The sequence below is a fragment of the Oncorhynchus clarkii genome, chromosome 27 (genome assembly GCF_045791955.1).
Source record: "Oncorhynchus clarkii lewisi isolate Uvic-CL-2024 chromosome 27, UVic_Ocla_1.0, whole genome shotgun sequence".
In the NCBI taxonomy this organism is placed as follows: Eukaryota; Metazoa; Chordata; class Actinopteri; order Salmoniformes; family Salmonidae; genus Oncorhynchus; species Oncorhynchus clarkii.
This window is the reverse complement of record NC_092173.1, coordinates 19,840,747-19,863,527: the sequence shown is the minus strand read 5'-3', so window position 1 is coordinate 19,863,527 and position 22,781 is coordinate 19,840,747. Positions and strand designations below refer to the sequence as shown.

Sequence of the window (22,781 nt, the reverse complement as noted above, 5' to 3'; positions counted from 1 at the left end):
CCAAACTCCGTCAAAGTTGACAAATGTTTGTGTATCAAACCTCAAATTCACATTTTATACCGCCTGCTCTGTGACGGTGACTTTTTCTCCAGCCTGACCCCTTCACATTTTATACAGCCTGCTCTGTGACGGTGACTATTTATCCAGAGAAACAACAAAGAACATTGTTTCCTAGTAATGATTTAAGTTACAACGTTACACTCTATACCCTAATAATGTTTTTAGCCCTGTCATATAGTTCAACTTTCTTGTTTGTGTTAAGTAAGATGTGGCCCCTCCTTGATTCTCTGGTTTTCTGGAAGCAGGCCACCCACACCACTCCCTCTCCACCACTCCCCCTTCTCTCTAGTCATAGACAGAGACAAGCAGACTGGTTGAGTGGCAACACACTACGAGAGGGGGGAAAAGATCTGTAGAATTGAATGAGCTGTTTTAGCTAGTCTCCCCCTCTGAGCCCGGGAAGTAGAGGAAAACGTGAGAAATGCTGCTCCTATTCTCTGAGTAGTTCTGAAACGAGCACGAGGGGTAAAGACCGCATCTCTAAAAACGACTTCCTTCAAACCCCTGGAACTGTGACTGTCCTGAGGAGAACACTCCCCTCACACACGCCCCAACTGACCGTGGAGGCGTGAGAAGAGCCGTGGAGAGGAGCAGCAGACGAAGCACAACAAGGAAGAAAGTAAAAAGGAGAGGGGGAGGAGAAGATGGAGGCCTTGCTTCCTGTGTTGCAGCGACACCCTGGAATGTCTGTGTTGGTGTGCGCTCTGATGTTCCGGGTGGCCCACCGACTACTACAGAATCTGCCTGTGCCCAAAGCGGTAGCGGTGGATGACTTCCGCTCCTGGAAGTGGAGGAACCTCTCGGTCTCTATGGTCCACTCCCTCCTGACAGGGACTTGGGCTATGACCTGGTGAGTCACTCTCTGCACTGGGACACCATTGTTCATTCACAGTGGATCCACATGATGTGTTATGTAGGGGTGTGTGGAGCTGTAACAGTCACTGACAGGGGAGAGGAGGAGAGTGATGAGCATGTTCAGACGGGAAGATGTGAGGAGACTAAGGAATTCTCAAGTTGGAAGGGAAATGCCACAGTACAGCCTACCCAATGGCCTTCTCAGGAAATAAATACTTATTGAGCTCTGCGACACTAGGCAGCGAGATGTTCATTTTATGCTTGTAGTTTAGAGTAGCTGATTAGGGCAATACATGTTCCCCTGTGTAGTTAATAACTATCTGTGTCAGATTATTGCAAATGAAGCAGATGTTGAGTCCGCAAAGACAGAGCCTTAATCAGATTGTGGAAGTTTAGAAAGCACATCTGTTTTGACAGAAGAAAAGTTACAAATTCTTGAATCCACTCAAGTCAATTAGCCTAACTAAATTAGTGTCATGCCAAAGATATAAAAAAAATATCCACTCATGAGAATGGTGATGTAGCCCATTTTCGAAGAGAGCAAGTAGGTAAACTGGAAAAACCTGCTGGCTAGATGACTGTTGTAAAAGCTGTTATGTGAGGTGGGGACTTCTGAAGGATTACAAATCGATCCTCCATTTAGTGCCAGATCGGAGCCATGACACATGATGTTACACACACTGTTTTTGTAGTACAAATAGATCTACACTACCAGTCAAGTTAGGACACACCTACTCATTCAAGGGTTCTTCTTAATGTTGACTATTTTCTACATTGTAGAATAATAGTGAAGACAAACTATGAAATAACATGTACTGTAGTAAAAAAGTGGTGAACAAATCAAAATATATTTTACATTTGTGATTCTTCAAAGTAGCCACCCTTTGCTGATCTAAATAAATCCGACAGTGTCACCAGCAAAGCACCATCACACCACCACCTCCATGCTTCATGGTGGGAACCACACATGCGGCAATCATCTGTTCACCTACTCTGTGTTTCACAAAGACACAGCAGTTGCAACCAAACATCTCAAATTTGGACTAACCAGACCAAAGGACAGATTTCCACTGGTCTAATGTCCATTGCTCGTGTTTCTTGGCCCAAGCAAGTCTTATTCTTATTGGTGTCATTTAGTAGTGGTTTCTTTGCAGCAATTCGACCATAAAGGCCTGATTCATGCAGTCTCCTCCGAACAGTTGATGTTGAGATGTCTGTTACTTGAACTCTGTGAAGCATTAATTTGGGCTGCAATCTGAGGTGCAGTTAATTCCAATGAACGTATCCTCTGCAGCAGATGTAACTCTGCGTGTTCGTTTCCTGTGGCGGTCCTCATGAGTGCCAGTTTCATCATAGCGACTGAACTTGAACAAACATTCAAAGTTCTTGATTTTCGGTATTGACTGACCTTCATGTCTTAAAGTAATGATGCATTGTTGTTTCTCTTTGCTTATTTGAGCTGTTCTTGCCATAATATATTCTGTGTACCCCCCCTATCTTGTCACAACACAACTGATTGGCTCAAATGCATTGAGAAGGAAAGAAATTCCACAAATTAACTTTTAAGAAGGCACACCTATTAATTGAAATGCATTCCAGGTGACTACCTCATGAAGCTGGTTGAGCAAATGCCAAGAGTGTGCAAAGCTGTCACCAAGGCAAAGGGTGGCCACTTTGAAAAATCTCAAATATTGATTTAACACTCTTTTTTTTGTTTGTTATTTCATAGTTTTGATGTCTTTGCTATTATTCTACAATGTAGAAAATAGTTTAAAAAATAAAAACCCTTGAATGAGTAGGTGTCCAGACGTTTGACTAGTAGTGTGTGTGTATATATATATATTACATTACACAGTACCTACACTACTTGGATAGCTGACAACACATGCGTACATGGGCAGGCTATACAATTTAGGCTAGTAATGGATGTTTTATAAAGTGAAAGCAGTTATATTCGACAAGCTGCTGTTCATGTAGTTCACTGATTATTGCCATACGTGTTCACCCTGACCTCCTAGAAATCATCAGGTCATGCATTATCAAGGGAATGTACTGTCTCACCGTAGACATTGCTATTGACCTTGTGAAGGCACAAAGCATCTTGTAAAGAAGCAGGATAATCGCTGTTACCAGATCATTATATTAAGTCTGTGCTTAGTCAGGCTATTCTCTACAGCAGGGTTTACCAAACTTGCTCCTGGGGCCTCCCCTGGTTGCACGCTTTAGTTTTTTGCCCTAGCACTACACAGCTGATTTTCAAATAATCAAAGCTTGACGATGATTTGGTCATTTGAATCAGCTGTGTAGTGCTAGGGCGAAAACCAAAACGGGCCAACAGGACCACGTTTGGGAAACCCTGTCTCCACATTGAGCCCTGTGTCTGAAATGAGAGGAACTCCGACTTCACTGTCCATAACCATGTATCCCTGTCCTCTCCAGTGTGATCATTTCCCCTGAGTTGGCAACCAACATTCACTCCTTCTACACGGCCCCGGCCTACATGCTCATCTGCATCTCATCAGGTCAGTCACTACCCCTTTAAGATGGCTGCTAAAAGACCTGTGTGTGAAAGGGTTAATTAAAGGTAAACTGGGAATTCATTAGCATTGACCACAAATGGTGTGGGAGAGTGGGGTTCATTGTGGGGAGTCTGTAAACACTTCAACTTTTTTGTTGTAATGGCTTCAGTCTGGCTTGATCCATTTAAGTTAAAAAGGCATGGAGTGGATCCTGAGCTTGACAGCTACTTTTGTTCCTAATAATAGCTGGGATATCCTGGGGAAATAAATACTCTCCCACCTTTCAGTGGCAGCCAGATTGAGAGAATGAGCAATGCAGATCCGCCCATCTCACCGGGCTCAAATAGGGGATGGGGCCACACCTTCGGATTGCTATGGGCACCAAAACGAATCCCCTAAAGACCCAGCAGTCAACAGCCCTGCTGAAAGATGTGATGACGAGATGTGACTAGTGTTGATGTTATTATTTTGTGTGTCTCGCATGCATGTAACTGAAGCTGCAGGTCTGAGGAGAGCCAGCCTGACAGCCGCATACCTTCCATTCCATTGAGACAGATTGCCATTTATAGAGGTTCACACAACACTCATTTTTGAAATGCAGTCCAAAGCGGTTTCCCTGTGTTTTCCTTTCAAGTGTAACACATGTCCATGGTGCTGATAATTAGGATGGACTATGCCAGTACGGTCCAATATATTTCTCCCCGCAGATATATGTAGGATAGGGAAGTCCTGACTATTTTGTTTATGGTACTACTGTTATCAACCATTTAGATGGCCTTGATAAGTAATCCATAGAAATAGAATCTCTGTTCCAATATCCACACTAGAATAGAATTTGAATGAAGCAATGTATTGGGCATGCATTCAAAGGGGTATGCTGGAATGCACGTTGGAACGTGGCCTAAGATTAGATAGCTCTTAGATCAACTCTGTACTGGTATCCCGTGTATATAGCAAAGTTCTCATTACTCATTGTGTATTTATTATTACGCGTTTTACTTTTCAAATCACACTTTATTGGTCACATACACACATTTAGCAGATGCTTGTGGGTGTAGCGAAATGCTTGTGTTCTTAGCTCCAACAGTGCAGGAGTGTCTAACAATACACACATCTAAAAGTAAAACAATGGAATTTTTTTCTTGGCATTGTTGGGAAGGGCCCATAAGTAAGCATTTCACTAAGTCTACACCTGTTTGTGATGAATACCATTTTATTTAGAATGCTCAAAAGGCCTCGACTGAGGCATTGCTCTCTACTCTCCTTTGACAGGATACTTTGTACAAGATGCAGGTGACATCATTCTAACTGGACATGCAAGAGGATCCTGGGAGTTCTTAATTCATCATGTTCTGGTAAGATAATTTACCTTTTTGTTTCAGTTTGTACCTGGTAAGAATTTACATATGGGCTTTTTTTTAAATTATATATTTTTGGTTTTGTTTGTTACAGCAGCTACTGCTAGATTGTGTCTGAAGGTTAGATGTAGTATTTTAATTCACTGGTTTTGTTTTATGACCTTGTGAAAACAGCCTGATCGCTGCGCTCACGCTTTGTTTCACTTCAAGCTAAGTGAAGTGAATTGAAACAATGTGAGCTGTGAAGGAATTTTGCAGATGACATCTTAATATTGTATGGTGCTAAGAGGAATCACACTCCTCCTAGGGGGATTTACTGTGTCAGTAGTGACATTTTAAAGGTGCCACAGTGCGGGCCTATTCTGTAATCTAAATGAACGCTCCTGTGTGCCTATCCCTGACTGCAGGCGAACAACACCCACCATTGTGTGGGGGGATGTGTGTTGTGTTGAACACAGGGCATCTTGCCACTGATCTGAGGCACACATTGAGCTGAGCTTCCCTGTGTCTCCGATTAGTCAGTGTACACTATATATACAAATGTATGTGGACACCCCTTCAAATTAGTGGATTCTGCTATTTAAGCCACACATTGCTGACAGGTGTATAAAATCGAGCACACAGCCATGCACTCTCCATAAACAAACATTGACAGTAGAATAGTCTTACTGAAGAGCTCAGTGACTTTCAACGTGGCACCGTCATAGGATGCCACCTTTCCATCAAGTCAGTTCGTTAAATGTCTGCCCTGCTAGAGTTGCCCCAGTCAACTGTAAGTACTGTTATTGTGAAGTGGAAACGTCTAGGAGCAACAACGGCTCACAGAACGGGACCGCCAAGTGCTGAAGCTCGTAGCGTGTAAAAGTCGTCTGTCCTCGGTTGCAACACTCCTTACTGAGTTCCAAACTACCTCTGTAAGCAACGTCAGCACACAAACTGTTCATCGGGAGCTTCATTAAATGGGATTTCATGGCCTAAGATCACCATGCGCAATGCCAAGCGTTGGCTGGAGTGGTGTAAAGCTCGCCACCATTGGACTCTGGAGCAGTGGAAGCACGTTCTCTGGAGTGATGAATCACGCTTCATCGTCTGGCAGTCCGACGGATAAATCTGGGTTTGGTGGATGCCAGGAGAAGGCTGCCTGCCCAAATGCATAGTGCCAACTGTAAAGTTTGGTGGAGGAATAATGGTCTGGGTGGTTTTTCATGGTTCGGACTTGCCCCTGATTTCCAGTGAAGGGAAACCTTAATGCTACAGCATACAATGATTTTCAGGGGTGGGCAACTCAAGTCCTCAGGGGCCTGATTGTCACACTTTTTTTCTCCATCCTTAGCAAACAGCTGATTTAATCAAATTGCATTCTAAACTGAAGGTCGTGATTAGGTGATTATTGGAGTCTGGTGTATTAGCTGGGGCAAAACTGTGACCCCAATCAGGCCTCCGAGGACTGGAATTGCCCACCCCTGCCAGCTGATTCTGTGCTTCAAACTTTGTGGCAACCGTTTGGGGAAGGCCCTTTCCTGTTTCAGCATGACAATGCTCCCGTGCACATAGCAAGGTCCATACAGAATGGTTTGTCGATCGGTGTGGAAGAACTTGACTGGCCTGCAGAGCCCTGACCTCAACCCCTATCAAACCCCTTTGGGATGAATTTGAATGCCGACTGCGAGCCAGGCCTAATCGCCCAACATCAGTACCGGACTTCACTAATGCTCTTGTGACTGAATGGAAGCAAGTCCCTGCAGCAATGTTCCAACATCTAGTGGAAAGCCTTCCCAGAAGAGTGTAGGCTGTTATAGCAGCAAAGGGATCAACTCCATATTAATGCTCATGATTTTGGAATGAGATGTTCGACAAGCAGTTGTCCACATACCTTTGGTCATGTAGTATTTGTCCCAATATTCTGACCACTAGTTGGTTGATTAGTGTTTTTTTGGTGAGCCATTAATCATACAGTATATTCAATATAAATGGTACATTTTTCCCCAGTTTTACTATTGCAAAGATTACAGTATCCCAATTGCCTTACAGCAGTAAGGCGGCAGAGTGCCATTGGTATATATTAACTACTTTCTCTCTGTCCTTCCCTTCCTCAGGTGCTCTGGTGCTTCCTGTATTCTCTGTACTCACACCTCTACGTGGCCGGTGCTGTGGTGGCTCTCTTTGTGGAGGTTAACAGTGTCACCCTGCATTTGAGGCTAATGCTGAAGCTAGCATCACAGCAGTCGTCCCCTCTGTACCAAATCAATAAGTTCCTCAACCTCTTCACCTACATCGTCTTCCGCCTCAGCGCACAGTTCTACCTCACATATTACATTGTCCAGAACTACTCCTGGATGGACAAAGGAGGCTACTTCCTGGTTACCATGACTCTCATGAACACCATGATCCTGATCTACTTTTATCGTCTTCTCCGCGCCGACTTCTTCCCCCGGAGCAGGGCTCACATGGAGCAAAATGGCACCCACAACAACGTCAAAAAGTTCCTCGCTGAATGACACCGATAGTGACATGACCGTATACCAGATGTTGTGTTTGGTGTGTTTGTTCGGTTACACATCTCATCGCATTGTGTCAAGCTGTGACTTCATCATTATTATGATTATTATTGTTATAACAACAACAAAAAAGCTCTCTCAAAGGCTCGTGTTGTCGTGAGAGGCGGCCAGGAAAGGATGTGGACAGTGGTACATGCCCTATAGTGATGATTATGCCCACTGTGGCTGAAAATCCCTCACTCACACTAACTGGGCAGCATACAGTAGGATTCTCCCAGTCAGTGTGAACTGACTGGGAGAATCCTACTAAATTACTTCCAGGATACTGTGCCACTTTTGCTTCTGATCATAGCTAATACAATTGTTAACAATATAGGAATTTACATGATTCATGTGCAATGCTCTTTTACAGAAAAAATGCTAACAATCATACATGCATACAGTAGAGAAACAAACTGCCAAGGATAACAGGGACCACCTTGGTTGCTGTACATCCCACCCCACAAATTCTGTCAGGTGTGGCTTAGCAACATAGTTTTATTGAAATTTCCACTAATAGGATTTTGTAAATGTACTATAATACAATCAATATCTGACGCTAACAAACTGTCCGACAATACATCTGTTTCACTTTCATTCTTCCCTGTTTGGTCTCAAAAGGTCAACACCAATGCATAGGTGACTGGCATTCTTACAACAGCGACCATTCTTTTCATTCCATAAATCTAACGAGTCTTGGTAAGCCATAGTAGTGCCTATACCGCAGTTCCTTCAACAATTTTCCCTGGATAGCCCCCATAGTATGTCTATAGATGGTGTTGGGGAAGCTACTCAGCAAAAAAAAAAAGCTTCTTCTCACTGTCGACTGCGTTTATTTTCAGGAAACGTAACATGTGTAAATATTTGTACGGATATAAGATTCAACAACTGAGAGACACACTGAACAAGTTCCACAGACATGTGACTAACAGAAATGGAATAATGTGTCCTTGAACAAAGGGGGGGTCAAAAGTAACAGTCAGTATCTGGTGTGGCCACCAGCTGCATTAAGTACTGAAGTGCATCTCCTCATGGACTTCGCCAGATCTTGCTGTTTAAAAAAAATATTTTATTTCACATTTTTATTTAACCAGGAAGGCCAGTTAAGAACAAGTTCTCACTTACAACTTCGACCTGGCCAAGATCAGGCAAAGCAGTGCGAACAAAAACAACACAGTTACACATGGGATAAAGAAATGTGCAGTCAATAACGCAATAGAAAAATATATGTACAGTGTGTGCAAATGTAGTAAAATTAGGGAGGTAAAGAAATAAATAGGTCATAGTGGTGAAATAATTACAATTTAGCATGAACACTGGAGTGATAGATGTGCAGGTAGAAATACTGGAGTGCAAAAGAGCTCAAAATAAAACAATATGGGAATGAGGTAGTTGGGTGTGCTATTTACAGATGAGCTGTGTACAGTGATTGCTAAGCTGCTGAGGTGTTGGCTTTGGGGATGACCAGTGAAATATACCTGCTGGAACGTGTGCTACGGGTGGGTGTTGCTATGGTGACCAGTGCGCTAAGGCGGGGCTTTACCTAGCAAAGACTTATAGATGACCTGGAGCCAGTGGTTTTGGAAACGAATATGAAGCGAGGACCAGCCAACGAGAGCATACAGGTCGCAGTGGTGGGTAGTATATGGGGCTTTGGTGACAAAACGGATGGCACTGTGATAGACTGCATCCAATTTGCTGAGTAGAGTATTGGAGGCTATTTTGTAAATGACATCGCCGAAGTCAAGGATTGGTAGGATAGTCAGTTTAACGAGGGTATGTTTGTTTGGCAGCATGAGTGAAGGATGCTTCGTTGCGAAATATGAAGCCAATTCTAGGTTTCATTTTGGATTGGAGATGCTTAATGTTAGTCTGGAAGGAGAGTTTTCAGTCTAACCAGACACATAGGTATTTGTAGTTGTCCACATATTCTAAGTCAGAGCTGTCCAGAGTAGTGATGCTGGACAGGTGGGCAGTTGTGGGCAGCGATCGGTTGAAGAGCATGCATTTAGTTTTACTTGCATGTAAGAGCAGTTGGAGGCCATGGAAAGAGAGTTGTATGGCATTGAAGCTCATCTGGAGGTTAGTTAACACAGTGTCCAAAGAAGGGCCAGAAGTATACAGAATGGTGTCGTCTGCGTAGAGGTGGCTGAGAGAATCATCATCAGCAGCAAGAGCGACATCATTGATGTATACAGAGAATAGTCGGCCCGAGAATTGAACCCTGTGGCACCCCCATAGAGACTGCCGGAGGTCCGGACAACAGGCTCTCAGAGTTCAGTGTGTCAAATCGATCTGAGAAGTAGTTGTGAACCAGGCGAGGCAGTCATTTGAGAAACCAAGGCTGTTGAGTCTGCTGACAAGAATGTGGTGATTGACAAGAGTCGAAAGCATTGGCCAGGTCGATGAATACAGCTGCACAGTATTGTCTCTTATCGATGGAGGTTATATCGTTTAGGACCTTGAGCGTGGCTGAGGTGCACCCATGACCAGCTTGGAAACCAGATTGCATAGCGAAGAAGGTTCGGTGGGATTCGAAATGGTCGGTGATCTGTTTGTTAACTTGGCTTACGAAGACCTTAGAAAGGCAGGGTAGGATAGATATAGGTCTGTAGCAGTTTGGGTCTAGAGTGTCTACCTCTTTAAATAGGGGTATGACCGCGGCAGCTTTCCAATCTTTGGGGATTTCAGGCTAGTAATAGGGGTTGCAACAATTTCAGGGGATATTTTTAGAAAGAGAGGGTCCAGATTGTCTCGCCCTGCTGATTTGTAGGGGTCCAGATTTAGCAGCTCATTCAGAACATCGGCAATCTGAATTTGGGTGAAGGAGAAATGGGGGAGGCTTGGGCAAGTTGCTGTGGGGGGTGCAGGGCTGTTGACCGGGGTAGCTAGGTGGAAAGCATGGCCAGCTGTAGAGAAAATGCTTATTGAAATTCTCAATTATTGTGGATTTATTGGTGGTGACAGTGTTTCCTAGCCTCAGTGTAGCGGGCAGCTGGGAGGAGGTGCTCTTTTTCTCCATGGACTTTACAGTGTACCAGAACTTTTTGGAGTTTGTGCTACAGGATGCAAATTTCTGCTTGAAAAAAGCTAGCCTTTGCTTTCCTAACTTCCCAGAAAAGTTGCATATCGCGGGAGCTGTTCGATGCTAATGCAGTACGCCACAGGATGTTTTTGTGCTGGTCAAGGGCAGTCAGGTCTGGAGTGAACCAAGGGCTATATCTGTTCCTGGTTCTTATTTTTTTTGAATGGCGCATGTTTATTTAAGATGGTGAGGAAAGCACTTTTAAAGAATAATCAGGCATCCTCTACTGACGGAATGAGGTCAATATACTTCCAGTATACCCGGGCCAGGTATCCTTCGACGATAAATGCGAATCCGACCTTCACCCCTGGTGAGACAAAACCATGACTCGTCAGTGAAGAGCACTTTTTGCCAGTTTTGTCTGGTCCAGCGACGGTGGGTTTGTGCCCATAGTCAACGGTGTTGCCGGTGATGTCTGGTGAGGACCTGCCTTACAACAGGCCTACAAGCCCTCAGTCCAGCCTCTCTCAGCCTATTGCGGACAGTCTGAGCACTGATTGTGTGTTCCTAGTGTAACTCGGGCAGTTGTTGCCATCCTGTACTTGTCCCGCAGGTGTGATGCATTGTCCTGTGCAGGTGTTGTTACATGTGGTCTGCCACTGCGAGGACGATCAGCTGTCCATCCTGTAACGCTGTTTTAGGCGTCTCACAGTAAGGACATTGCAATTTATTGCCTTGGTCACATCTGCAGTCCTCATGCCTCCTTGCAGCATGCCTAAGGCACGTTCACGCAGATGAGCAGTAGAGCAGCAGTAGAGTCAGTAGAAAGGCCTCTTTAGTGTCCTAAGTTTTCATAACTGTGACCTTAATTGCCTACTGTCTGTAAGCTGTTAGTGTCTTACCGACCGTTCCACAGGTGCATGTTCATTAATTGTTTATGATTCATTGAACAAGCATGGAAAACCGTGTTTAAACCCTTTACAATGAAGATCTGTGAAGTTATTTGGATTTTTATGAATTATCTTTGAAAGACAGGGTCCCGAAAAAGGGACATTTTCTTTTTTTGCTGAGTTTAGTTTACCAAGCGAACTTCTTCCAGTGTGAAGAAATTGGTAAGGTGCACTAAAGCCACCCTTAAACTATATTTTTATTATGTAACTAAAGTTACTTTTTCAAAGTTAACACAAATTTAATCTAAACTACTTTGTAGAAACATTGTAAATCGGATATGACGTAGACTACAAATTGCAAGAACCAATCACTTTGGGGTTATATGGTAACGATGTGTAATTTAGCTTATTAAACACGTTTCAAGTGTGAATGGCCGTGCTGCTGCTCCATTTTCAACTGTTCTGCCTGCAGCTATGAAACCTGACCTGTTCACCGGACGTGCTACCTGTCCCAGACCTGCTGTGTCAACTCTCCAGAGACAGCAGGAGCGGTAGAGGTGCTGACCTCTTGCACCCTCGACAACTACTGTGATTATTATTATTTGACCATGCTGGTCATTTATGAACATTTGAACATCTTGGTCATGTTCTGTTATAATCTCCACCAGGTAAGCCGTCAGAAGAGGACTGGCCACCCCTCACAGCCTGGTTCCTCTAGGTTTCTTCCTAGGTTTTGGCCTTTTCTATGGAGTTACTCCTAGCCACGTGCTTCTACACCTGCATTGCTTGCTGTTTGGGGTTTTAGGCTGTGTTCTGTACAGCACTTTGAGATATCAGCTGATGTAAGAAGGGCTATATAAATCAATTTGATTTGAATGAGGCAGGTCTGATGCCAAAAAAGACGGGAAATGATTGCCTACTTCACCCATCTTTTATTTGTTCAAATAAAAGTGGTGTGCAGTTCCAGGAGTTAGCTACACCACTACATGGCAAAAAAAAGTAACAAACTACTGAAAACACTACAAAGATTTGAATTTAGTTCAACTCCCACCAAGCTACTGCAAAATATAGTAAAATTACTAGTTGAACTACATAGATAGTTCACTACTCCCCAACACTGTTTAAATGTGACTGAATGATGTGGACAGAAATCTCTGTAGAACAACTGTGTACAATAAACAGTCAGTTTTGAAGAGCTATACATACGGGCTCTTGCCAAATATACTTTGCATTTATTTTTTTGTTAAGTTTTGGTTCCATGAGCTGAAATAAGAGATCCCAGAAATGGTCCATAAGCACAAAAAGCTTACTTCCCTCCAATTTTGTGTGCACATTTGTTTACATTCCTGTTAGTTGGTATTTCTCCTTTTGCCAAAATATGCCACACCTGTCAGGTGGATGGATTGTCAATAAGCAGATTAAACTGCATGATCATTACAAAGGTGCACCTTGTGCTGGCAATGAAAGGCCACTAAAATGTGCAGTTTTGTATCACAGTACTGCCACATATGTCTCAAGTTTTGATGGAGTTGTTCCTAGCCACCATGCTTCTACGCCTGCATTGCTTTGGCAGTACGTCCAATTGGCATGCTGACTGCAGGAATGTCCCCCAGAGCTATTGCCAGAGGTTTGAATGTCAATTTTGCCTCCAACATCTTTTTAGAAAATTTGGCAGTACGTCCAATTGCCTTCACAACCACAGACCACGTGTAACCACGCCAGCCCAGGACCTTCACATCCAGCTTCTTCACCTGCTGGATCGTCTGAGACCAGCCGGACAGCTGATTAAACAGGAGTATTTTTGTCTGTAATAAAGCCCTTTTGTGGGGAAAAACTAATTCTGATTGGCTGGACCTGGCTCCAGCAAAGGTCAGGCCCACCCATGGCTGTGCCCCTGCCCAGTCATGTGAAATCCATAGATTAGGGCCAAATTAATTTCAATTGACTGATTTCCTTATTAACTGTAACTCAGTAAAATCATTGAAATTGTTGCATGTTGCGTTTTATATTTTTATTCTGTATAGTAAAAAAATACATATTACTGTAAAAAGTTAAATATACCTTAACATATAAATTATAAAGCAATCGCTTGACTCGAAGATGACATCTCTGATTTTAATAATTTGATTTGATGTGCCTCATTAAAGCTCTTTAAAAGCCTTTTGTTTGTTGAACGCATCCTCATGATCTGTTGAACAAATAAAGACCCTTAGGAAAACATTGTTAAACTGTTTTGAATTATCGTCCAATTGCGTAAAGATAAAATATTTAATGGATCTATGCCGCCCTCTAGAGCTGTTTTGTGTAAACTAAAGAGATTATTGATGCTGGTGCATATGCAAAACGATTATACCACCTCCAGGAAAGAAGCAACAAAACATTCTGTATTTTGCCAGATGTGGAGTTAAAACCCTGCCTAATTGTAATTTTCCATTGGCTAATACTGGTAAGACACCCGACACCATGTATCCATGAGACAGGAAGTGTCGATGAGCAAAGAAATATAAAAAGTGGCAAGGCAACATGGGCCTGTAGTAAATATCAAAGGACAGACAACCCAGCGTTCTATCACCGGAATATGACGCCAATGACTATAATGTTGCATTGTAGCCTACAAGATTTTGTATAATGAACCATGTTGCAACAAATTAGAAATTAAATGTGTGTTTGGGCTACTTTGTGTCCAATGATATCTGCCGCCAGGGGGAGTCGACTCGCAAAGACTTTATTTCCCAAATTCCAATGGGAACCTGGAGCTGAGTCAGAGGTCCGCCTAAACACCTAAATCATTTGCAGACTACGTTATTTCCCACTCACTTCCGAAGGCCTGGTTTATTTGGTGTGAACGAATACGGTGAGCTTTTTTGGAAAGATTCGGATTCATTTATGTAAAACCTCAAATCTTGAAACCAAACTAAAAGTCTAAGCTTTTCTTTATTGACTGAAGGTTTAACGTTACGCGTGACGAAAAAACGCCATCCTGTCCCGTTCCAAGGTATGTAGCTCCAGTGACATCCCAGCATGGACTCCGTTCGTTAGTAGCTTTTATTTTTCCTTTGTAGACAACTTCGGTTTTTATTAAACCATTTTGGGAGATCATGTTTCAATGTGTCCACATGTTTTGGTTCTTGAAGAGACTAGAGTTGCTTCTTATCATGTGAATTATGATTAAGCATGATTACAATTATAAAGAGCAACAATACTTTTTTACAATCTATTATCGGTTTAGTATGAATTAGCTATATTATTGTAAACCGTTTACAGTAATTCATTTTCTTTGTGCACAGAACAATAGGATTAAAATAGAGATTAGTGGATCATCTCCAGAACAGACGAGTTACTGGCTACTGACTCATAGGCTAATCAAATCAAAGTTTATTTGTCACGTGCGCCGAATACAACAGGTGTAGGTAGACTTTACAGTGAAATGCTTATTTGCAGGCTCTAACCCATAGTGCAAAAAAGGTATTAGGTGAACAATAGGTAAGTAAAATAATAATAACAGTAGCGAGGCTACATACAGACACCGGTTAGTCAGGCTGATTGAGGTAGTATGTACATGTAGATATGGTTAAAGTGACTATGCATATATAATGAACAGAGAGTAGCAGTAGCGTAAAATTGTAATCAGTCAATTGTAATCGTGTAGTGGTGCGTAATCCCACAGGTTGCATAGGCTACTCTTGCTCATAATTGTCATGTTAACAAAACCCAGTGCTTCATATGAGCCGGAACCTCTCAGTTTTGGACTGTTTCGTTCCGGAACCTATTTGCCATGATCCGGTAATCTCGTGGCATGAAACGTAATTTTCACTGTTTGCAATGTTTAAATTCGAATAAAAGCGATCAGAGTTAATTCGTGTTGCCGCCTCTGTAATTATCATAGCGCCCTAAAAAACGTAGCCTAATGTGAAAACGTAGGTTTTCACCCCGCGCCTGATATTCTAAGAATTTATTTGGGTTGGGCCATTCCGGGTTTATGATTTGCTCAACATTGTAGCTCAGAGACCAACTCTTTGCAGTTGCTGTGTTGTGAGAGAGGCTACAGGCACTCTGATAGACATGAGCCTGCAACTACCATCTCTCCAGAGTTGTACTTCATCATTTATTTCCTTATAGAATCATAGCTATGGGAAGGGTGCTTCATCGATTATTTCCTTGAAGAATCATCTATGGGAAGGAAGGGCGCTGGTGGTGCTGCAGCACACCAGATAAATTGAAATACATTTGCCAACGTTATAGAATTACTGCCGTATCTTGAGAAATAAATTCAATAATTCAGAATACTATACCAGGAGTAGGTCTATAATTTAGCCAAGAGGATCAATAGCTTTTTTCTTTTTTATAGCCTAGCTGTGGATTGTGTGTAGTCCAATCACAAGACATTGCCTACAGTCGGGAATGCGTGGCAAATCTGTCAGTGAACAGCATGCATTTGCAATATTTAAAATACTGAGCAAAAATATAAACGCAACATGTAAGGTGTTGGTCCCATGTTTCATGACCTGAAATAAAAGATCCCAGACATTATCCATATGCCAAAAATATTATTTATCTCAAATGTTGTGCACACATTTGTTTTTCATCCCTGTTAGTGAACATTTCTCCTTTGCCAAGATAATCCAGCCACCTGACATATGTGGCATATCAAGAAGTGGATAAAACAGCATGATCATTACCCAGGTGCACCTTGTGCTGGGGACAATAAAAGGCCACTCTAAAATGTGCAGTTTTGTCATACAGCACCATGCCACAGAAGTCTCAAGTTTTGAGGGAGCATGCAATTGTCCTGCTAACAGCAGGAATGTCCACCAGAGCTGTTACCAGAGTATTGAATGTTAACTTCTCTACCATAATGTCATTATAGAGAATTTTGCAGTACATCCAACTGGCCTCACAACTGCAGACCGCGTATACTCGGGGCTCCCGAGTGGCGCAGCGGTCTAAGGCACTGCATCTCAGTGCCTGAGACGTCACTACAGACCCTGGTTCGATTCCAGGATTTATCACAACCGGCCGTGATTGGGAGTCCCATAGGGCGGCGCACAATTGGCCCAGTGTCTTCTGGGTTAGGGTTTGACCGGGATAGGCCATCATTGTAAATAAGAATTTGTTCTTATTAACTGATTTGCCTAGTTAAGTAAAGGTAAAATACAATTAAAATAACCACACCAGCCCAGGACCTCCACATCCGGCTTCTCCATCTGCGGGATCGTCTGAGACCAGCCACCCAGACAGCTGAGGAAACGGAGGAGTATTTCTGTCTGTAATAAATCCTGTTTGTTGGGGGAAACTAATTCTGATAGGCTGGGCCTGGCTCCCAAGTGGATGGACCTATGTCCACCCATGGCTGCACCCCTGCCCAGTCATATAAAATCCATAGATTAGGGCCTAATGATTATATTTCAATTTACTAATTTCCTTATATGACCATATATCATTCAGTAAAATCTGTGAAATTGTTGCATTTATATTTCTGTTCAGTATAGAATTGTGGGATAGCGCAGTGTCATGACGTTGGCCTGGGGGTAGGTTTATGACAGTCATAAATACCTCTTCCCCCTCTTTCCTCTCTCTACCCTACTGATGTGACATTTGAAAATCCTTTGGTTAACATAGAGATTCTGGGAAGATTAGAAGGTGGGGGGAAATGAACCATATGGTAATCCGACCAGTTGAACATATGCACTGGTACTTATTAATGAATATGATGTCAGTTCGGTTGTCATCTGAGACATTCTCATCAATGATAGGATGACATAAACTCTACAGTGGAAAGTCTGCATATTGTAGTTATCGGATTCACATGGAATTGTTGTTCAATTTAAATGTTTGAATATAAAATTATTGGTGAAAAGATTAAATGTAATTTTAGCTTCCAAAAGAGAGATTTGGGTTTTCATAAGGTTGGGGCTCTGCTTAATCAGTGGCCCGCCCCTGTGAAGAGACATGGGTTATAAAACTTTTCAAACACACCCTTCTCCCTCCACTATATAAAGCCTTGACGAAAATGTAACCTCCTGTTCCGAGAATGTGAGGACGACGGTCCGATGTCAGAATAGTTCAGAACGATCCCAACCTCAGCGTGAGCTTTTGTTTGCAAATGGTATGAACGTTGAACTCTTATTCACTACAGAAGTGATACCTCCTAGCCGTTGAGTTAGCAACAGCAGCTGCAAACGTGGGCTAGGAAAGAACAGACAGAGTATCCCGTCTACCACACAACGACATTACTACAACATATCCAATTTACCAGCAGAGACATTCTTCAAAGGACTCTGTTGGGCAACACGGCCTTCCATCTACCACCAACCTACCGAAGCGCAGCTCAGAGTAAATATTTATTGCATTTTCCTTTTCCAAATGGGCAATAATTTAGAATGCATAAGATACTGTATTTACGATAGAGACATCGCTTCTCCCGTTGTTCCTCAGTCTTCCCGCTCTTTCACTCAAATCCAGCCCCCTTTTCTTTGTGTAACCAGCTGTCATATCTGTTCCGCCCGCTAGGGACGTTTTCCTTTATGACGTAATTTGTAATCAAGGTATGATTAATTCTGTGTATATGTAATTCTGTGTTATTGTTAGTTATTTAGTAAATACATAATTAAACCCAATTTTGTATTGCTGATTCAACTTGTTAGCCAGGGTTCGTGAAGATAACCAAGAATTTACAACTTTCAGATGAGACTGAAATAAGGTGACGATTAATATTGACTGCTATTGATGTAAAATATTACTAGGTCTTTTAAGAGTTTATTCGGAAGATAACTGCTCTATAAATATTATTTCGTGGTGCCCCGACTTTCTAGTTACTTACATTGACATGATTAGCTCAATCAGGTAATATTAATTACAGAGAGAGGATTTTATAGAATAGCATATCATATCACTTAATCCGGCATAGCCAAAGACACGACAACCGGTTGGAAAGCAAATAGCTCCTGCTGAAACAAAATTACTTATCTGTAGGCTAAGAAAATATTTGATCAACTTCTAAATAGGCCTAACAGCAAACAGCATTGTTTTTCCAAACTAAAACGAGAGAGAGAGGCTTTTGGCATGAGCGCATCGGCCATCGCCGGTGAGTGAGCTGCGTATTGTTGGGTGAGTCAGTGAAACTGGAAAGCTTTTTTAGGACTATAATTTCCCCCTCATATTGTACAATATGTGTGTCTCCTCCACACACCTAGGCCTAGTCTATTGGTGGATTCAAGACGAGGTCATGTTTAAGGATCTTACATTCTCAGTTTGTCAGTGTCAAAGTAGCCTGAAATTTCAATCATTTGTGTGGTATTAAAAAAGATTCAGCTCCTGTCACGTAAAATGACATAAAATTGCATGAAATGCGTTTATAAAAGGCCACATTTTTCCCGGACACACATCTGCAAACACCTCTACTCTACTGCTCAAGTCTAGACCACTATGCAAATGCGATGATATGCATGCAATGCTTTATTATAAAGATGATTTTCTGGAGCTCCCGAAGTCACCCGCTCTCACTTTCACTTTTTTGTTCCGGCACCTCCCGATTAGGCACCGACAAAACCTAAGTCTCTCTCTCTCTCCCCCCTCCACTTATTCATTCTGTACCCTGTAGGTCCTTTTGATGATTGTTATCTTGGCCTAATGTCTGTCCGAGTGCCATCCATGAGTGTGCTGCCTCCTGTTCGAAGGGACCGCGTCATTGCCCAGCTTCCTCAGGTAAGCATCATACAGTACATGCTAGCAGTCAAACAGTCATTTGAATGTGTTACCCTGTCTGGGCTTGCAAACCTAGTTCCTTTGCCCTCTAGGCTGCTTAGGCCACCAATCTCATAAAGCTGTGTTCATTATGTTCTAATCTAGTGTTACAGTAAGAAGGCTGCTGTGCAAACTAAAGATGAGTTCAACTTCAAAGTGAAGACTGCCTGCCAGGAGCAACGCACTGGCACAGTAGGGTGGGTAGGCCACAAAGCCTTTTCATGTTCAAGATATACAGATAGTTCCCTTATGGCATTATGGGGATGAGGGTGGTATGTTGTCTCATTGTGATCTTTAATTGTCTCTCTATCTGTGGCACCTCTGATTTTAAACCAGTAGGTTTAAAATAGCTAAGGTCATAGTGGTTGGTGACCTGGCTGTGGGAAAAACCTGTCTGATTAATAGGTAAGCAAAGTTTGGATATTCCTGGTGCGTAGTACTTGATTGCAGTATCAGCCAACTGGGCCGTTTTGGTGAATTAATAACCAGATGGAATGCAGTGCATACACCAAACTGGAATGTGCTTTTTTATAGGTTGTTTGCAAGTACAGATTATCGGATTTTCCTAATTATTTACGCTTTTTAGATTTTGCAAGGATGCATTTGACAAGAACTACAAGGCAACCATTGGTGTTGACTTTGAGATGGAGCGGTTTGAAGTGTTGGGGGTACCTTTCAGTTTACAGTTGTGAGTCTCAATCTACTGGTGTATTCTACAGTAATAATCCCCAGAGCTAATCTGTTTCCCTTCACTCACCAATATCTCTCTCCTCTACAGATGGGACACTGCGGGGCAGGAGAGGTTCAAGTGTATTGCCTCCACATACTACAGGGGAGCTCAGAGTAAGGAAACTTTCTATTTGAACAGTTTTTATGTTTCCATATAATTCATTACGACCTAAAACGTGTTGCCATGTTCTTAGGGACAGATTTGATGAGGTTTGAGTTTACTAATGAAGTGAATTCTGTTTTCCAGCGATTATTATTGTGTTTGATGTAAATGATGTGGCATCTTTGGGCCATGCAAGGTAAAATACATTAGATTCAACTGACATGAGTATGAATACACATTTCGGCTGCACGTGTGCTCTGTAAATTCCATTTAACATATTTGAATGTCGCTATGTTTATCCACAGGCAGTGGCTTGAAGATGCCTTGAAGGAGAATGATCCTACCAATGTCCAGCTTTTCCTGGTGGGCACAAAGAAAGACCTGAGTGTATGTGTTCACTCTTTTTATATACAATCTGCAGAGGCACAATTGATCCGTTTTCTCCGCTCATGTCAACTTCCAGAAGTCGAAGTTCAGACTATATACTGGATACAAAAAATTCATGGAATACTGTATATTATTATTATTACAATAATAATAATAATAATAATAATGTTTTGTATATCCATTGTGTTTCCCTCTTCTCTCTGTTATTTTCTCAGTCTCCTGCTCAGTACTCTCAGATTGAACAGGATGCCATCAAATTGGCTGAGGAAATCAAAGCAGAGTACTGGGCCTTGTCATCATTGACTGGTTGGTGGGCTAATACATCAGATCAATGTTGAGACTGGTAGCAATAAGACAGGATGCAGCCTACTTGTTTGTAAGACAGTATTATAATTTGTGTTAACTAATTGTCTAAACATCTGAAGAAGAAAGGTGACTTCATGTTTTTTCCCCTCCTGTTCTTGTTGTAGGGGAAAATGTGAGAGCGTTTTTCTTCCGTGTTGCATCATTGGCATTTGAGGTCAACGTTCTGGCAGAGATAGAGAAGAGTGGATCAAGACACATTGGGGACGTTATCAGTGAGTGCACAGCTGTGCACTGTTAAAATATGGCACCATGCATTATGTGATACGAATAACATAATTTCTCTTGCCACGTTAACCCTAACTAGGTTACAGACAGACCCTTGTATGAGTAACATAAGAAACACACAAGCCTTTTTTCATGCAAGTTTCTTGTTTGTTTCAGAAATTAACAGTAATTCAAACAGCCTGTATGCAACAAAGAAGAAACAGTCAAACTGTTGTCAATGAAGACAAACACATGACTACTACAGTAAAAAGGTACCAAAGCAAAAAGCATCATTTCCTCAGAAGAGAAACTGAGAATCCATGACCACTCCCAGAGACATGGAATTTGCAGTGAGGCAGGACAGAGACTTTTGCTTTCACAGACATTTGATTTTAATTTCTGCTGGCCCGGAAAGAACAACTTCTTGGTTGGATGTGGATTCCTGTGGTGTTTGGCTCATTTATGCCTATCCAGAGTTTCGGATAGAATTTCCTCTGGTTCATTGTACTGTACCATTCCAGTTCTTGAGTTCTGACAGAAATTGTGATCGAGGTACTGCTTTAATAGCTATGGAGTATGGACAATCATGGATGTCTTCAAATACCCAATATGGATATTTTTAAGACACTCCGCCATTAGGCCTGTTAGATTTTTTACAGCGTTGTTTTGTTTAGTGTTGTTTCCATGCGACATGTTTTTTGCACAATTTGTAACCATTGCATAGATTAAAACTCATGACTCCTTCCTGGGATGTTACATTATGCTAGCTAAGGAGTATGATTACATTGTCCTATTTTTAACAGCACAACTGCATTCATACAGTATGAGAGATGTGTATTATTCAGATGTACCACGTCTACGCTAGATAGATACAATAAAATAACTGAGAATGATTGATTTTTAATGGTGTGCGATATTTGAATGACTGATCTTATCATATCCCTCTAGTTGAATACCATAATCAGAGTGAAAAGTGCATACATTTGTCTAGTTTTCCTTTTAGACAAAGATTATTTAAGTAATTTTTCTAATGTTTAATTGCAGGTGCAAGTTTTAGCTCTATAAAGATACTGTATATCAAAAATGACTACACTTAGCTCAAAATACATGTAAGCTTCACAATCACTGCTCTGTATCAAATCAAACAACTGTTTACTGGTAATTAGACTTTATAATTATAAAACAAATAATTCTAAGTTATTATTGAAAGTTCTATATAGGATGAATCACTAATCTGTTATTAAATTATGTTAAATAACTGTTTGTCATATTAGCCAGGGCCTCTTAATATAAAACAATTATAAATACAGTCGATAGTGAAAGTCTACACACCCCTTGTACAGTCTTCAAACTTTGAATATATATATGAAAATATATATATATATATATTCACTTTGAAAATATATATATATTAAATTACTAAGAAATAAAAAATGAGGATGCATTGATTGCATACTGTATGTCTTCACACCCCAGAGTTAATTCTTGATGGAAGCACCTTCGGCAGCTACGAATCATTTTTAATAATTCTATCAACCTTGCACAACTCTTAGGGCATCATACTGTATATCCATTGTTTTTGTTAAAATTGCTCAAGCTCAGTAAATGTGGTTGGGAATCATTGATGGACAGCAATGTTCAAACATTGTCTTGTTTTTTTTAAGCAGATTTAAGTCAGGATGGAGACTGGACTATTTAGGAACACTCAACACCTCCTTGGAAAGCCATTCTGATGCATCTTTGGCATTACAATTTGGGTCATTGTTTTTGAATTTAGGTTTTCAGAAGACTGAGGTGGGATTTCCTATAACTTTTTACCTGGGCTGTGCTCCATAATTTTTTTTTTCATCCTATCCCCAGTCCCTGCTGGTGACAAGCATACCCATAATATGATGCTGCCACCACAAACCTGTAGTTTCTTCTTCGGCCTCTCTCATCAACAAGCTGTTTTCGCACACAGGACTGTCGCTATCGACTGGAGTTTTTTTAATACATTTTTTTGCGG

General features: G+C 41.7%; 2 protein-coding genes across 7 annotated transcripts; both read left to right on the top strand.

The window, feature by feature from the left end:
• The first annotated feature begins 342 nt into the window (after positions 1-342).
• LOC139385881 (TLC domain-containing protein 1-like) lies at positions 343-7,909 on the top strand. Its single transcript, XM_071131166.1, has 4 exons — positions 343-910; positions 3,355-3,437; positions 4,707-4,789; positions 6,889-7,909. Exons 1-4 carry the CDS (start codon positions 705-707, stop codon positions 7,288-7,290), a joined length of 774 nt encoding a protein of 257 aa, XP_070987267.1. The 5' UTR covers positions 343-704; the 3' UTR covers positions 7,291-7,909.
• A 6,091-nt stretch (positions 7,910-14,000) lies between these two features.
• On the top strand, positions 14,001-22,236 carry LOC139386291 (ras-related protein Rab-34-like). 6 transcript variants are annotated; one of them, XM_071131789.1, is made up of 12 exons: positions 14,001-14,098; positions 14,192-14,239; positions 18,845-18,948; positions 19,093-19,184; positions 19,327-19,392; positions 19,574-19,675; positions 19,766-19,830; positions 19,964-20,015; positions 20,125-20,206; positions 20,422-20,512; positions 20,677-20,784; positions 20,954-22,236. In XM_071131789.1, the coding sequence occupies exons 3-12, from the start codon at positions 18,874-18,876 to the stop codon at positions 21,016-21,018; spliced, it is 798 nt and encodes a 265-aa protein (XP_070987890.1). In that variant the 5' UTR covers positions 14,001-14,098; positions 14,192-14,239; positions 18,845-18,873; the 3' UTR covers positions 21,019-22,236. The 6 variants fall into 6 exon arrangements, with proteins under 6 accessions (XP_070987890.1, XP_070987888.1, XP_070987892.1 ...); XM_071131787.1 differs by lacking the exon at positions 14,192-14,239 and having other exon boundaries at positions 19,324-19,392; XM_071131791.1 differs by having other exon boundaries at positions 14,001-14,239; positions 20,125-20,182.
• Positions 22,237-22,781: the final 545 nt, after the last annotated feature.